Source organism: Engraulis encrasicolus, chromosome 10, assembly GCF_034702125.1.
Source record: "Engraulis encrasicolus isolate BLACKSEA-1 chromosome 10, IST_EnEncr_1.0, whole genome shotgun sequence".
In the NCBI taxonomy this organism is placed as follows: domain Eukaryota; kingdom Metazoa; phylum Chordata; class Actinopteri; order Clupeiformes; family Engraulidae; genus Engraulis; species Engraulis encrasicolus.
The window spans coordinates 17,917,315-17,934,879 of NC_085866.1; the positions used below are offsets into that span (position 1 = coordinate 17,917,315).

At 42.8% G+C, this 17,565-nt stretch overlaps 1 protein-coding gene across 2 annotated transcripts in view; it reads left to right on the forward strand.

The window, feature by feature from the left end:
• nol4lb (nucleolar protein 4-like b) overlaps positions 1-17,368 on the forward strand; it is a 113,619-nt gene extending 96,251 nt beyond the window's left edge. For both annotated transcript variants that reach the window (XM_063208253.1, XM_063208254.1), the window contains 5 exons: positions 1-68; positions 682-870; positions 2,200-2,319; positions 5,718-5,925; positions 10,791-17,368. The exon at positions 1-68 is cut by the window's left edge and continues 112 nt beyond it. In XM_063208253.1, the coding sequence (XP_063064323.1) occupies positions 1-68; positions 682-870; positions 2,200-2,319; positions 5,718-5,925; positions 10,791-11,056 (851 nt within the window). In that variant the 3' untranslated portion in view covers positions 11,057-17,368. The remainder of the gene's footprint in view (positions 69-681; positions 871-2,199; positions 2,320-5,717; positions 5,926-10,790) is intronic.
• The last annotated feature ends 197 nt before the right edge of the window (positions 17,369-17,565 follow it).

Genomic DNA, 17,565 nt, shown 5'->3' on the forward strand with positions numbered 1-17,565 from the left:
ACCATGATGACAACGACAAGATCAATGACACTGAAGGAGTAGACCCGGAGCGGTTAAAGGCCTTTAATGTAAGATATAAATCAAGAAGTATCAGCTACTACTACTGCAGGTTTTTTTTGGGCTGCAAAATGTCACACACGGCTCTGAGGAAAAAAAGGAACCATTTCAAACTTATCAGATTTTCAGGAAAACTAAGAAAACAAGATGATATTCACTTCAAAACAAAACAATAGTAAAGTTTTAATTTAGGGAGATGTTCAGAAATCAATATGTGGGTTCGATTCTGGCCCGGGTCCTTTGCTGACCCTTCCCCTGTCTCTCTCTACTGTCCTGCCAACAATAAAGTCTAAAAGACCAAAAAATATGGGGCGCGCGCCCCATTTGGGCTTGCATGCCCACGGGGACCCCTGTTCAAGTCCGGCCAGGGTCATTTCCCGACCCTGCCCCATCTCTCTCTCCCAATGGTTTCCCGTCTCCTCTCATACTATCCTGTAACACTAAAGGCAAAAAATGCCCCAAAAAATAGTATAATAATAATAATAATAATAATAATAATAATAATAATAATAATAATGATAAAATGAATAAAAAAACTGAAAATAAGTTGTTTTGCCTATGGACTGTTGTTGTTGTTGTTGTTGTTGTTGTTGCTCCAACGCTCTCCCGCTCTCCCCTTGGCAGATGTTTGTGCGTCTCTTTGTGGATGAGAACCTGGACCGCATGGTACCCATCTCCAAGCAGCCCAAGGAGAAGATCCAGGCCATCATCGAGTCCTGCTGCCGCCAGTTTCCTGAGTTCCAGGAGCGCGCTCGCAAGCGCATACGTACCTACCTCAAGTCCTGCCGCCGCATGAAGAAGAACGGCATGGAGGTATGGCTTGTTGGCCGAGGAGGTCCATGACTTTGTGTTTCTTGGTGATTAATTGCAGCCTGGCAAGAGACAATATGCATAACATTTTTTACTACAGCACAATGTTAATTTCGGCCGACGAGACGAGACAAAAAAAAATTCAACAGCCCATTTCCGACGAAATGAACACTGCCGCAACGCTGGTGTTAAAAACAGTTCAAACTTTTCAAACGGTTAAACTGCATGCAATAGGGTCTCCACCAGGCTATGCCTTCCCCAACAAAAAAATGCTACACAGGTAGAGCGCTGTGATTAGAAGACAGGTTTTGAGTCCTTTTGGATGACCTGATGGTGCAGTGCCTGACCAAGTTGCTAGGGAAGAATGTTTTCTGCCGCTCTGCGGATTGTTGTTTACTTGGCTGCTTAAATGGTGTTTCTCCAATTGAGTGTCATTCACATGTTCGTTACGTAAAATCCAGAATGACAGAAGTGAAAAGATCCAATGGCCTCACTTGCAGATAGTATGAGGACAGGACGCTTCGGCTATCGTTCTATAGTGGCTGAATCACTCATGCAGTACTACAAGTTTGTACATGTAAGACAGACTGCTGTGTCCATCCAGTGATTCTGGAACTCTGTTGTGTTAACATGGTCTTAGAGCAACAATCTAACAAAGTAATTACATTTTCACAAAAGGTTTCTCTATTTTTCCATGACGCCACTTCATGTGTAGCCTGGTCCTGACCATCCCATAATACTACCATTTCATTTTGTATTAATGGTCTGGAAGTTGTGTGATCTGACGCGATTGCAGGAAGCGGGAAGTTTGCACTCAGTTATGGTTTGAAATGATTGGACAGCTGTCACCCAATCGCCGACAGTTACTCAACAACAATAGCGCAGACCAGAGCCATTGGCGCAGACATTTTCGTCACGAGCGTCCTCCCCCTTTCTCCCCCACGTGGGGCGCTTATTCGCTTATTGGCTGTTTTGTGATTAGATTAGATGGGGGGCGTTGCGATCAAAATCCCACTGATCTGGACACTCCACAGAAGAGCAAGGCCAGACTACCGTAGTGGAGCCAATCCTTCAGCGGAAGTACGTAGGATGGCTCGCGAGGCTACTTCATGTGGCCTTTGGCCAGGCATTCTGATCAGCTTCTTTTTTATTGGACATCGCAAAGAATCCTTCAAGCAGTGTTCTTGAAACATGATTGATTCAGATACTCATGTTGTACTTTTATTATTGTGTTCATAATATTACAATATGCTGCTTTTACTGTGTCTGAGTGTTGCTGTTGGAGGTTGCTCATCTTTGCGTGACTTGCATTTTTCTTTTCCACTCTCCCAGACTCGACCAACACCACCTCACCTCACCTCTGCCATGGCGGAGAACATCTTGGCTGCGGCCTGCGAGAGCGAGTCACGCAACGCTGCCAAGAGGATGCGTATGGACGTCTATCAGGCACAGGTGGGGTGTGTGTGTCTGTCTGTGTGTGTGTGTGTGTGTGTGTGTATGTATGTCTCTGTGCGTGTCTGTGTGTCTGTGTGTGCGTACGTGCGTGCACAGCTGAAGCTTATACAAAATGTTGATCACAAATTCCACACATTGTTTATCACGGACCGTGTCATGTAGAGAGCTTGCTGTCAGCGATGGCACGAGCAGTTACTTCAGCATTTGAGTTAGATTGTCCACTATCAGTCATTGGAACAATCTGACCCAAATGTTGAAGCTGCTGTGAACTTGCGATTTCTGTCCAGCCGAAGAGCCATAAACAGGGGTGCACATTAGTGAGTTCCTCATATGTGTACAAGCAAATATTTTTTGGTACACACCCCATCCGCGATTTTTTTTTTTTTTAATCTCTTGAGCCCGGTGAACAGTAGCTGCATGGTTACACTACGATTTTGCCGTCATTATTATTGCTATTCTGATGCACAGACGGGAATATACTCACGTAACACTTGTATGCGGTGTCCGGTGTGGGATATGGTGTGAGGGAGCTGACGAAAGGGGGGGCAATCGCTATCCCGACATAGCGCTATTCCGACATGCCGCTATTCCGACACTTTTTAGGGGTTAGGGTTAGGGTTAGGATTAAGGTTAGGGATGTCGGAATAGCGGCATGTAGGAATAGCGGCGGACGGTGGAAAACGTGTCGGTATTCCGACAATAGACATTAACGTCGGAATAGCGACATGTCGGAATAGCGCCACATAACCTGACGAAAGAGGGTTGTGGAGCTGGCCGGGGATGATGTGCCACGCACAAGCATTATTAAGCTCTATGCATCGGAGTTGCCAATGAGAATGACGGGGGTCCGCGTCCATTCTGTAGAGTTAACCATCAGACATCACAATTTCATAAAGGTACCTAATGGAGGAGGGAGGAGAGAGAGCCTCGGAGAGGACGCTCAACTTGGTCGCACTGACAATAGTTAAAAGTTCTAGATTTACAGTTGATATGAGAAATCGTGTCCCTTAGGCCTACCGGTTCAATACGGAACGCATGATTTAACTGTCACAGGACAATTCCGTATTTCAAGGGACAGGTGGCACAATTCACCACATTTCAGTCCGTTTATCAGCCAAGCCACGGCACTTCTTGCAGCCACTTCTCGGGAAAGTCTTTTTTTTTTTTTTTTACTATTTTTTTTGGCCCTGGCGTCAGTAGCTGTTTCTTTGTTGGTGGCGAAACTTCAAAGAAACTGCTTGTTGTCTGTTTCTTTTTGGACATGTTTGATTTATTACCATCATTCACCAACATACACCGGCAACATTTACAGTCTCGTGAAATCTGTCAGCAGGCATAGTCTGTACACAAGAGAGCTGTGGTGACCCAAGTGGCAGTGCGCATTGCTTATTTTTGCAGCGCATGCGTACCTGCGTACAGAGGCGATTCCAGGGTCAGTTGGGGCCCCAAGCGAAAATGCAAAAGAATGAACATTTGAACCAAACTGTAGTACAGTATGGGCTGTTATTCACTATCTAGGGGCTTTGGGCCCCTAAGCGGCTGCCTGCCTTGCCTGGTGGCAAGATGCGCCTCTGCCTGCGTACCAGTTATGTTCACCCCCAGCCATAAACACCAGTGCAAGGGGGAGAGAGAGATAGAGAGGGGGAGAGAGAGATAGAGGGGGAGAGAGACGAGAGACGAGAGGATGTGGTAAAGGCACAGGTGCAGAGAAAACAGAACAAACCACTGACCTGCGTCACTCTGGGCTTCCTAGGTCAGTGGATTGTTCTGTTTTCTCTGTACCTTTGGCTTCGCCCCATCCTCTCGTCCCTCTCTCTCTCTCTCTCTCTCGCTCGCCCCCTCCTCAATCTCACTTGCATTGGTGTTCACTGTGGAGCATGGTGGGAGTTTTGGGGTTGTTTTGCTGCTTCAGGTACAGAAAATCTTCTATATGTGCCACATGCCCATAACATTAGGCCGACCCACTGAAAGAGTTATGCGTGGACAAACAAAAAATGCATTAAAGGAACAGTCCACCATTTTTTGATTTTCACATATTTGCAGTATTTCCAAGTATTTCTGAGAATTCTGATCTAATAAATCTGAGTACTGATAACACTGAGAAGAAAATGATATGCACAAATGCTTGGAAATACAGCAAATATGTGAAAATCAAAAAAGGGGGACTGTTCCTTTAATATATAAATTATGCTGTTGTGTGAATTCAAGTGAAAGAATTGTAGAATGTCAGACATTTACCATTAAAGGCCATCAAATGTGGTTAAAATGGTGTCTCACAAAGTCTCTTATCAAATGTGCTGTATGCACACATGTTTTTTGATCTGGTGACGTGACACACTCATGTTTGTGTGACATTGCCATGAAAGCCACAAGTCAAATCTGCATGCAAATCACATACTTGTGGTTACAGCAGAGAGACTGGGTAAGATATACTCTAATCCCTGGTTACAGATTTAGATTTAGGACTGAGAAGTGGAGAAATAACATATAAAAACATTTGCTTAGAAGGAAGGTTGGAGTAAAATAGCACAATACAATTGGATTTATGAACATTATTTAGGAAACCGATAAATACCAGTGACTGTTGTGCAGTTTAAAGCTCTCCTATGCAGCTTTGGGATGTAAAACAGTGTTGTGACATGGACACAAACGTTATAGCGGCCTCTAGTGGTTCTTCCTTAATTTTGCATTGAAGTAAATGAGATATTGACATTGACTTTGAGATTGAGATAATGTGCGAATCTGTTCTGTAATTACGCCCTTCCTTGCCTTCAGCTCTCTCCACTTCTAAGAGGCTTTTTCATTCTTCATATGTGCGGTTCTCCCCCTGGGTCATCAGTTCTCTGCTTCGTCTTTAACACAACTGCAATCATGACTTTTGCACTTCCCTAGTTCTACACGATGGATGTTTGATCCAGACTTGTCCCCGGTAGATAGAAACCCCCGTTTTTATTACACATTTCCAGTAGCTATAGATTACATGACAAGAAAGAGGAGACAAAAAGCTACTGCTTATTTTGTTGTAACAGTAATAAAGAGTTTTAAGTCGAGAAGACAAGCTGCATTTTCATTACATTTAGCCAAAGCCAAGTTAATAACAAGATAAGCAGGCTGGAGTTCACATTTTGTCTCCTCTTGATCGGCAACATATTTCTTCAGGTTCAACTGATTGATGTGTCCTTTGATATCAAGTAAAAATGTGCATAATGTGCATAATCAGATGGTGTGTGCTTTGAGAATGCTAATGCATAAATCCACATCTTTGCTCTTTTGGCTTGTTAACACAAGCGATTTATAATTGAATTCAGTGAGTATGATAAATGCCTAACGTGTCAATGAAAATTTTGTGTGTGTGTGCGCGTGTGTGCGTTCGCATTGGTGTGCTGGTCCATCAGGAGGAGCCCGTTGCTCTGGAGAAGCCGGCACCCCGTGAGTCGGCGTCGCTGGGCCACACAGCATACTCCCTGGCCGCCACGGCCTACACCCAGGATCAGCTGTACATCAACGGCGGCCTCAACTACAGTTATCGTGGATACAACGCACTGGGCACCAGCAGCATGCCACAGCCTGTTTCCTTGACAACTGGCGCGGCACAGAGCAACGGTAAGGAGTGTTCTGTGGTGATTGACGGGTCCATAAGTGGCTCTTATTACAGCACCGGCAAACGGACACCTTTAAGACACACGGAGCAAGGCTAGGAGGATAAAGAAGCAGCTTGACACCACTTAAGGTGTGCGGGCGTGTGTCCGTGCGTGCGCGTGAGCGTGCGTCCATGTGTGCTTGCATCTGCGCTAGTTATGTAAAATATTGAAGCATTTACAGTAACCACCACATCACATGTTCTACTGCACATGTTCCCATGCTCAGCTACTCCGTGAATGCCATTAATCATGGAAATAACACGTTTATTAAAACATCCCCTCTGCTAACTCGCTTTAGCAACATTTCGGAAAGAGGCAGTCATTCATTACTCCATTACATTACACTAGACTTAGTTCCTGATAAGTTGTTGTGCCTAGGCTGACAGCGTGGAAACTTCATTGTTTTTCTCCACGGAGGTGGGGTGTCAGCAAAGCACAATGCCACAAGCAAAAGTAAGAGGACGTGAGGTTAGATGATGAGTTGGACCCAGTAGTTGGAGTAGCTGAAGGGTTGGCATTTGTAAGAACTTGCTGCAAACGAGGCAAACATTCCCAGACAGACCAAGATTGACTGTCTGTGAAGGCCCTAAAGGACCTACCATGTTTGTGCCTAAGGGGTCGTTTATACATATCCGAGTATTTTGATAAACAAAGACCTTTCCCTTCGTTTGTGTCTTTTGTTTACATGTTAATTAAGCTTTTTTATCATCTTTCTAAAAACTCTGGCAAAAGTGAAGATTTAAAAAAAAAGTGGTTAGTGTTTGTATTAGGGCTGTCAGTAGATTAAAAAAAATAATCTAATTAATTACAGAATTTGTAATTAATTAATCTAATTAATCGCACTTACTTGTATGTTCTTTTCATGACGCGAAACAATAATAATAATAATAATAATAATAATTACAATAGGCCTATAAGCCCTAAGATGTACTAATATGTTAAAATAGGCCTAGTAAACAGAGTTAGTGAATAAATAGGCTAAATTAGCCAACACAAAAAATGAGTCTACAGTATCTTATCTATCTATCTATCTATCTATCTATCTATCTATCTATCTATCTATCTATCTATCTATCTATCTATCTATCTATCTATCTATCTATCTATCTATCTATCTATCAGAAAAGGTCAGAGTTCAAGGAAATGGGAACAACCCCTGATGAAACATGCATTCATTCACGTTTTGTTTACATTTTGGGGAGCTGGATTAGCCAGGAATGATAACTGCACTGAGCTAGCCAATAACCCTTGCTTGGACTAAACATTGATTCTACACCAAAATATTCTATGGATATAAGACAGGACAAGAAAGACTGACTGATGTAAACTTCTCCAAACTATCTGCACGAAAGGTAAGACATCCTATCTCTGTAGTCTATAGCGATTGGTTGAAGCTAGAAAACGCCAGTGTCTGAGGTGTCAGTGGAAGTTAGCGATCAAAGTTGTCAACTTGACATCTGTGGCAAAGATTCACAGTGGTATTATTTTATTCTGAACGTGGCATGTATCACTCAAATCGCTGTAATCACAACCCAACTTGAGAAGATCACCTTCCAGCACTTGCGATGACTTTGTGCTGTCAAATTGAAATCCCTATACACTTGCACTGTAGCTTGTGTCATGGGGTAATTTCGGAGCCTGTAATATTTTGAATCTTATGTGCAGCGTGGAAAAGGTGGCAATTATCTATCAAGTGGTTTGATGTTGTAGTGAATAGACAAGTGTTGTTCTGCAGATGAGCAGAAACCTCTGCTGAAATTGCGGTAGGCTCTATGTAGTAGCTTGGCTACCACGGTCACACATCATGAACACAAATATTTGCGTCGTGTGTTTCAAAGCCTGAACTGTCAATTCATTCGTATGCTGGGCTATAGTTGTATGAAAGATTTAAGTAGGCCTACCACAAGTCCAACTATTATACAACTGCCATGGTCAAATCAAATGATAAACTGTCTTGAAATGCGCCTGTATTCATATCAGATGAACCAGCTGCCGAGCGCAGACTGGTAGCTTACATCTCGTGATAAAATGCTTTCTAAAAGTTATCAAATATAGACAAATCGATAATGGGAAAAACACCACATTGGGTCTGACATGTTATTAGTTGTATTTAAGCTGCAGAGATTGTCTGATTGCTTGTGGTAATTGAAGGAAAACGTCGTTGGTCCACAGCTATTTTTTAACTGAACAGCTGTTCGCAGCAATGCAGCGTCAACTGGCACATCTCGTAATAATTCAAAAATATCTAAAAATAATTACATACAAAAAGATGCTTTTGTTCATGAAAAAAGACAGAAAAGTGTCTGTAGGCCTATTTGTTGTATTTATTGTATTTTAGCTTTAGAAGTTGACGGACGGCTTATTATCACGGCGTGAGTGAGTGAATTCAGTTGCCACGCCATGCGCTTAGAACGTATGTCTACCCATAAATAATTAATGCCATTAATTTTTACAACGCGTTAATGCGCCTTGTAATTAATTAATCGAATGAACACGTTAAAATGACAGCCCTAGTTTGTATATAAACAGACTAAAACGGAGACTTAAATGGAATTCTGTCAGTACCACTCTAGACAAAGATGAGACGGGAAACAAAGATACATTTCAGAAGCTCTATTTCTGAATGCACACATTTTATATTTGGCGGTATGGCTCTGTTCGGAGGAAGCTCCCAAGCTTCTCCATGAGCTCCATGAAAAATAAAAAAACAGGGAACAGCAGCATCCTCAGGTGGAGTGCCTTCCATTTAGCTGGAAAGGCAGCATACCCCCTAGAACAGAGCTTAACATATTTATGACAGCTTTTGATAGCATATTTATGCAGATTTGCTGATGGTGTGAACGGAGATACACCGCATTCCACATTATTACGCAAATTACATTTTTCGCTGTTTCCCCAAATAATCAATACAAATGACGGTCATCATAATTTTCAAGTCATCAGCCATTAGAGTACAATTTAAAAGTTTTTGAATGAACCTTCCAATGATAACAGTATTTTTAAAAATAATAAAAAACTTAAAATGCTCTGTTCCACATTATTACGCAAAATAGTTTTGTAGTGTTGTAATCCAAATTTCTTTCTTTTTTCCCCGTTTACATCAAAACAGTTGGAAATTGGTACCTTCTAAATTACATTTCAATGTTCAATATTTGTTGATAAGCTCTTTGTCTTAGTATCTGGAATGCTGCGTTTAACATTGAAGTCAATGGCAGGGCATTGCATGGGAGTTATGGAAGCCCAGATATCCTTGATGCTTTGCTCTCAGCTGTTTTTGTTTGTTTGGTCTGGTGACCCACACTTCACTCTTCAATATACCCGTAGATTTTCATGCCACGTTTAGGTGCTTTTGAGGTGATGACATTCTAACGCACCAGACATAAAACCCCATTGAAAATGAATGGGATGCTATGTCTGGTGAGTTAGAATGTCATCACCTCCAAAGCACCTACACGTGGCATGGAAATCTACGGGTATATTGAAGAGTGAAGTGTGGGTCACCAGATCAAACAAACAAAAACAGCTGAGAGCAAAGCATCAAGGATATCTGGGCTTCCATAACTACCAAGCAATGCCTTGCCATTGACTTCAATGTTAAATGCAGCATTCCAGTTACAGCTTATAACCAAGTTTTGAACATTGAAATGTAATTTAGAAGGTACCAAATGTCACCTGTTTTGATGTAAATGGGAAAAAAGAAAGACATTTGGATTACAACACTACAAAACTGTTTTGCGTAATAATTTGGAACAGAGCATTTTGGACATTTTAAGTTTTTTATTATTTAAAAAAATACCGTTATCATGGGAAGGTTCATTCAAACACTTTTTAATTGTACTCTAATGGCTGATGACTTGAAAATTATGACGACTTTCATTTCTATTGATTATTTGGGAAAACGGCAAAAAATGTCATTTGCGTAATAATGTGGAATGCGGTGTATTTTGGTAAATGTAGGGAAGAAAAATGTTTGTTTATCAAAATACCCAGATAATGTATGTATAATCAGCGCTTGAAGACTAAAGAAAAGGTCTTTGTCAGGTGTCGGATGTCGGCCATGTATGTGCCTTAAATGCGGTTTCATCCCTGGATGTTGGGGTTAGCCCAAGTATTATTTTTAGGCTGTTGTTGTTGTGCTACTCAACTTAACCATACTACCCTACAAAGACTAAGTGCAGTAACTACGCCAAGATTTAAACTGAGAAAAAGGCCTTCAAAGTATCTGTATTATGTAGATCGGATGCTGTACTGCAAATTTGACATCGCAATATCTCTGAAACGGGACACATTTGGACCATGAGGCTTGGTCACAAGATAAAGGTGTTCTGAAGACCATTTTCAGTCTGAGCTCCCATCATACGAACCGAGTTGTGAGTTGGGTGTATAGTTAAAGCCCTAATATTAATGTATTGAGTGTATTCCAAGATCTCATCCCATGCTGTGCCACATTTTGCATTACAGTTAGCAGGTAGTTGAATTTAATGCAAAGTCGCGTATAGAGTCTAGCTGCTCTTGGAGTGGAGCACATAGCTGCTGGACTTATTCAGCGTACTGTGTGTATGGTCTTGTGTGTTGTAGGAGCTGCTGATCTGATCTTATTCAGCATGTTGTGTATGGTCTTGTGTGTTGCATGCCCGACTGGTCTTATGCATTGTATTGTGTATTGTCTTGTGTGTTGCATGCCCGACTGGTCTTATGCATTATATTGTGTATGGTATTGTGTGTTGTAGGCCCTACTGGTCTTAAGCATTGTATTGTAATGGTCTTGTGTGTTGTTGGCCCTACTGGTCTTATTCAGCATGTTGTGTATGGTCTTGTCTGTTGCAGGCCCGACTGACCTCAGCATGAAGTCTCTGGTGTCCAGCTCCTCGTCCTGCTCCAGCTCCAACAGCCACTCAGGCCACAGTCATGGTGGCCGTAATGGCAGTAACAGCATTGGGGCCGGGGGAGGCCCTGGCTCCTGCTCCTCGGCCCAGCTCAGCCCCAGCGAGATCACAGCCGTGCGGCAGCTCATCGCTGGCTACCGCGAGTCGGCCGCCTTCCTCATGCGCTCGGCCGACGAGCTGGAGAACCTCATCTTGCAGCAAAACTGAGCCACAGACACGCCCACGCCCACACACTCCCTTACACATCTGTCTTTCTCTCTCTTTCTAGCCCTTATTTCTGTTCTCTGTCTCTCTCTTTCATCTCTCGCCTCACTCTCCTCCTCCCTGTCCCTTCCTCTTCCTCACTCTTTCTCTTGCTCTATAACGCTACCACACTGCCCCCACCTCTTTTCTTGGAATGGATCCTAGCCCTCAGCCTCTCTCTCCCTCCCCTCTCTCTCTCTCTCTCTCTCTCTCTCTCTCTCTCTCTCTCTCTCTCTCTCTCTCTCTCTCTCTCTCTCTCTCTCTCTCCCACTCCGTTTGTGTCCCCCACAAACCGTTGCCGGGTGTTGTCTTGGTACTTTCTAGCACTACTACACCGTTTACCCAGGAAACGTCTTCAAATTCCTCATCTGGACTGAAGAACTATCCATATCACAAAAAGAATAACAGCCCCTAACATGAAAGGAATACTGCTCCTTAAAGAGTAAAGAAAAAAAAATGGAGAGAAGCGAAAGACAGTGAAATGTGTGGACATCAATCTCCCAATACCTACCACCAAATCGTCTCACCTGCCAAGGGGGTGAGAGGCGTGGGCTCGGAAGCAAGATGTTGTAAACTCAACGTCAGTGAGGTTTGCGGTCCAGGACAGTTCTCCTCGCCTCCCTCTTTAAGAGACGGGCCTCATACAAGAGGCTCCTCGCATTACCAACTAAAACACTTTCTTTAATGACATATGAGTCTAACTGGAAAATATAAAATCATTTTCTTATTTAATGTTTTTTTTTCTTGTTTTGTCAGTTTGATTGTTTTGTTCTTTACATGTATGTGTGTGTTTGTGTGTATGAAAGCAGAGAGAGTGTGAGAGACTTTAACAAACCTGCTGTAAATAAATGCTCTCAGTGTCCTAAAGCACTTTCCCCCCTACTCCTCCAGACCCCCCCACCCCTTCCTCCCAGCTCTCCCTGGGGAGGATTGCTTATCTTATGCATAAGGAGATGCCATTGCTACCACCCTGACCTCGTTACCCACCTTTTGAAAAGACAAAAAAATACCTCAGATCTGCCGGGTGTTCTGTGTTCTCAAACCTGACAGACCTCATTGGAGTCGTTCTAACAGTTGGAAAGGGGAAGTTTAAACAGTAAGTTGTACCTGAAAAGTTTTTAAGTCCAACAGCGTTTCCAGACCAGTCCTGTGTAAATATTGGCGTTTTTAATTTTGTTTCAAACGGAGGTTTCGACTACGACTGTCTGTGAAATTCCCGTTCCTTTTCTCCTGCCACGATAACAGACCACCCCCACACCTGCCACGCCATCATCTCAAAGACTATCTGCAGGAGTTTATTATGGGGCAAATTGCACTTGCCATAGCGGGGCCTGGCAAAGCATATGGCGCTCCACATGAGCGGATGGGTCTGACTGCCCCAACTGCTCGGATGCCAAATCCCGCCATCCTCTGACTGCATGCCACACCGTGTATCCTGGACTCTCCTCTGGGCTTCAACTCACCCCTCATCACTTCTTTCTCCTCCACACCTTTTCTTTTCTGCCTCTTCCTCTATTGTCCCCCTCTCCCCTTTATTTTGCTCAGTTTGGAGGCGACGAAGGGGCAGCTGTCCCTTCTTTTACTTTCTTTCTTTCTTTTCTTCAAAAAAAGGCCATTAATTCATGCTGCTGCTATGGACTGTCACTGGACTCCAATTTGCCACAGACCTGAAACCTCAAGAAGACCGGATCAGACCGTCAGCCTGCTGCACAACCAGACCACCTCAAGACCAAATCCACGAAGGGGCAAACTTTGGAAGAAGTGAACTATTGAAACTTAACAGATGGCCGCAGAGAAACTGACGAGAGACATTTGAAAAAAAAAACTGTACTTCAAAAAAAAAAAAAACCGACAACAAAAAAACTGCCGTCTACATTTTGTAAATGTCTTTCTTTTGGTGAAAATTCTATTTTTCGTGGGTTGTAACGTGAGTTTGCGTTCCTCAGTTGATTTCATAGAGCTGCTTGCTTTGGGTCTCTTTGTTCCTGTTTCTCTGCCCCTCTCTCACAATGATCCTGATGTCTGTATCTTTAGAGAGAATGTTGCTTGGAAGTGAGCTCATCCCACCTACTCTTTTTTTCCTTCAGTTTCACTGTGGGGAATCCTCGCGGGGCATGAACCTCAGCCCTCCACAAGGGGCCTTCTCTGGTCTTTAACCCTCTAGCCTCCAGCAAACGAAATGAAATCTTGTTTTGTGTTTGTTTTCAATATCATTTCATCCATCCAGTTGTCCCGTAGATATGTGCTTCTTTTGTTAAGTTCTCAAGGGCAGTCGGGCTTTAGAGGGGTTTGTTTTACTGTCACGTCACTGTAATCTTTGCTCCCTTTTGCACACAGAGAATTGCAGTAGAGAAGCCCCTGTGCCAAGCAGCTAAGGTTGAGAAGTCCGTTGGTTCTCTGTTTATATTTTAGGGTTGAGTGAAGGCCGGCCAGTGAAGGCGGGTGCGGGTGGGGCCTAGCATGAGGGCAGGAGTGTGGAGACGCAGTAGATAATCCAAGCATGCCTGGGCCTGGCCACTGCTAACACGCCTTCACTCTGTGCTACAAGATGACGACTGTGATCACACCTACCTGCTGTCACAGTGTGCAGGTTTTTGTGCTGTGTCCAAGTGTGACTGAATGTGTGAGAGGTCAGATGGACTCAGGCCACCCGATGGGCTCCATGGGTGAAGGATCACAACCTCTCCCTTTCGTTTTTGTTTTTTTACCCCCTCTGCCTGGGTTTTTCCGTTTCCATTATTTCTAAAACCACAGCAACTTGATTGGAATGAGAGAAACTAATGTGTTTTATTTACAAGGGATAAGGTTAACAGACTAAATCTGTGGGATTGTGAAGCGCTGTTGGTTAAAAAACAACAGAGAAATTGAAGAAAATATGCAAAAATGACCAGTTTGTGGCTATACCTCACTGTGTTCTTTCCCTCTTGCGCTTCTTACGCTCTCTCTATCTCTCTCGCTCTCATTTCTTCTTTTACCTCTACCCAATGTCAGTGTGACCACTGTGTGGGCACCCAATCATATTTTTTCGCTCTTCTCTGCGCTTTTTTACTCGTTGTTTCCTTGTGGTGCCTCCCTCGCTCTTGGCCTGCCAGCATGTCTTGCCTCTCTCCCCTGGGCCTCCAGTTAAGCTGAGCAGTGCAGGGCACCATGGGACCAGAAGAGGAAGGCAGAATGCCAGGCATGGGGAACTGACAAGAAGAAGAGATCGATTTCTCAGACACACACACACACACACACACACACACACACACACACACACACACACACACACACACACACACACACACACACACCATCTCAGAAAGATGTTCACATTCATGCTTACATGCAATTGCTCAGCGTCCCCTTCTACCCCCCTAACTCCAAAGCTTGTCCTTGTAATGTTGAATTATGGGACAGGGCTGAGGGGCCACCCTGCCTGCGAAGTGTCCTTCATTCTGTTTGTCAGGTGCTTTAAGAAAGTGCCGCTGCAGTAATGAATGGATCCACACACCTCCGTGCCCCACCAACACCACGTTACCCTTTACCCTCAACACACAACCCCACCCAACCTCACTTAGAAAATGACATTGTCATGCGCTGCTACTACTACTACTGCTTGTGCTGAAGCTCTCTAACCTCACTTGCCACTAAGCTCTGCCACAGTTTAACAGAGAAGGAACTTTAAAAGAAAGTAAAATCATCCAGAGTTCTGCATTAGTTTGAAAAAAAAGAAACATCAAGGGACAACAGTTTAAAAAAAAAACAACAAAAAGGTTGAAAAGAGGCAAGGTTGTTAAATGACAACGCTCTTGCTAAATACTTTGACTTCCTTTCCCCCCGTTCGTTACCGTTCCACTCAATATTTGCTTTCTCACGGGACAGACAACTTCAAGAAAACAAAACTATTCAAACCGAACAATGAAAAAAAATCTTAGGCAGAAGACAATCTTGGAAAGGTGTATCCTCACTGTTTTGATTTCCACTCCTCTTTCTGTGTGCAGCTATAGTATATAACAGTGGACTTGGGAGACCATAGAGTATTTTAGCCATAATCAAGAGCATTCTCAGATATCTGACTTTTCAGGGCCTCTGGAGAGACGACTTGTTGGCCCCACTGTCGACACCTTTTTTGGAAACCTGATTTCTATTTTTATTAGTGTGACGGTTATTATTACAGTTATTATTTTATAAATACTTTTTTTGTATTACAAGTATAAGTGGTCTTTTCAGAGATATTTTGTACAATATCAAAATATCACAAGTGACGTTAATTCTGTATTGCCTATATACATTCCAAACCAGGATGTCAAATCACTCAGCAGCCTGTCCCAAACAGCGTCACAAAGCCTGCTGCATATCAGTGGACAATCCCCTGCAAGCACACAGGCACACACACAGACACAGACACACACACACACACACACACACACACACACCTAAATACATCACAATGCCGTGTTCTCTTGTCTTAAATGTTCAACAATGTTTGCAAATTACGCAAACACATACATTCTGATAATGTACCATCTAATTGAGAGAGAGAGAGAGGGAAAAGATAACATTCCCTTCAGTTGTGTGGAAGGAGATATGGGACCTGAGTGTGTTTTCCAGGTGTGGAAAGTCACCAGCTCTTTATCTTCTCTCTAATCTGACCCCGATCAGGGCTATATTCTCTCTCTTTCTCTCTCTCTCTCTCTCTCTCTCTCTCTCTCTCTCTCTCTCTCTCTCTCTCTCTCTCTCTCTCTCTCTCTCTCTCTCTCTCTCTCTCAAACACACAGACACACACAGACATGTATTGTAACTCATGAAGGGACAGTCCACAGACATTTCAGGAGGTGCATGCAGGTGTGACGCTCGATGAGGCTTCTGCTGGTGTGAACTCTCACTCATAGTAGTCTGTTTGGTCAGATGTGTAGCTCTGCAAAAAAGAAAAGAAAAAAGGTATTAAAAACACATACACAACAGAGAAAGAAATGTAACTTTTTATTTTTCTATCAAGGGCAGCATATAGCCACAGTCCAGTCACAAAATGGTTATCCAGCCATTGTCGTCTTTTGTCATTTGATGGTATTGTGGGTTACTCTTGTTTCCTTTTTTAAAATTTCTTTCCCTGTTTTACCCTAACTGCACCAGATACCAACAGTCTGGCTTCAGTTTTTGGAATTTGTAACTAATACCAATGTGAAATGAACTGTAATTCCCCCTCTTCATTTTGGACTCAGTGAAAGTGTGATGTTTACATGTACAGACTTTTGAAATTATCTTTTGTCAGGTTTTTTTGCTTTTGATTTATTTATGTTTGTAGCATACAAACAATTCCCTTTCCCCTGACAACACATGTCTTTAATTTATTATTACTGGCTCATTGAAGGGAAATGGGACTAGCGTACTGTCTGAAACTTGGTTCATAGATACCACAGTGAGAGATGAGGGCTTGTGCAGGGGTGATACTACAAAGGTGATTAAATTATGAACCTGGTTAAGTCAAACCCACAGTGAGGCTAGTTGTAGACCTGTTTGTAGACAGTTCAGGGATTTATTCCCTCAACTAAATGAATTCCACCAGGCTCTACTTCCACCTGTTTTTACTACCTCTGGGTTAAAGGCCTAAGGTTTCATGTTCCACCTTTTGTAGTTCACCCCTAAATCAGGGTGGAGTCAGTCAGAGAGAGTCCTTGCCTTGTACACACGCTCCTGCCTCAGTTGACATAGCCTGGGTGCTGTGGCCTTAGCCAGGCACCTAGCCTACCACTCGCCAACAACTCAAGTCTGCTACTCAAATAATGTATAAGCCATTACACGCCCTCATATAGGGTCTCAAGTGTTAAATACAAATAATCCATGTTGTGAAAATGGCAGACGAACAAACCTCAGGAAAAAAAAAGATTTTTGTGTATAAATGTCTAATTGAAGGCCCATTTCCCCTCTTTGACAGCATTTAAATTATAAAACAATTATTATTTTTATTTTGTGTTAACAGTGGATATTCTTTTCAGTACATGTGGCTGAATTCTTTTAAAAAAAAAAGTGTTGCTAAATATATATGTGAAACAACAGAAAAAAGATGAAAACTCCATTTCAATTTGTTTCAATGCAAAACAGCATGGGCGGCTCTCTTACCTAACATATCAATTTAACAGAAGAATCCAATGATTTCAAATTAAGCTTTTTCATTGTGATGTCACGGCTTAGGTAAAATATTTCATTACATCCAAATGTGACTTCTTTTTTTCTTCCCAAGCTGTACCTCACAAAGCTAAATATACTAATAAAAACCGTGTGCTATATATATCAGATTTGTGGGTGCATTGTCTTCATTTTATATAGGTTGGGCAAAGTGCAAAGTTCAGGTAGTCTGACCAAAATATAGGCCTAGGCCTACTGTAAATCTATATCAGTGAAGACCGAAGGTGGTGTAGGGATTATGGAGGTAGCAAGAGGAAGCAAGTGTTTATAGTCTTTCTGGAATGTTTCCACACATTTTCTGGTAC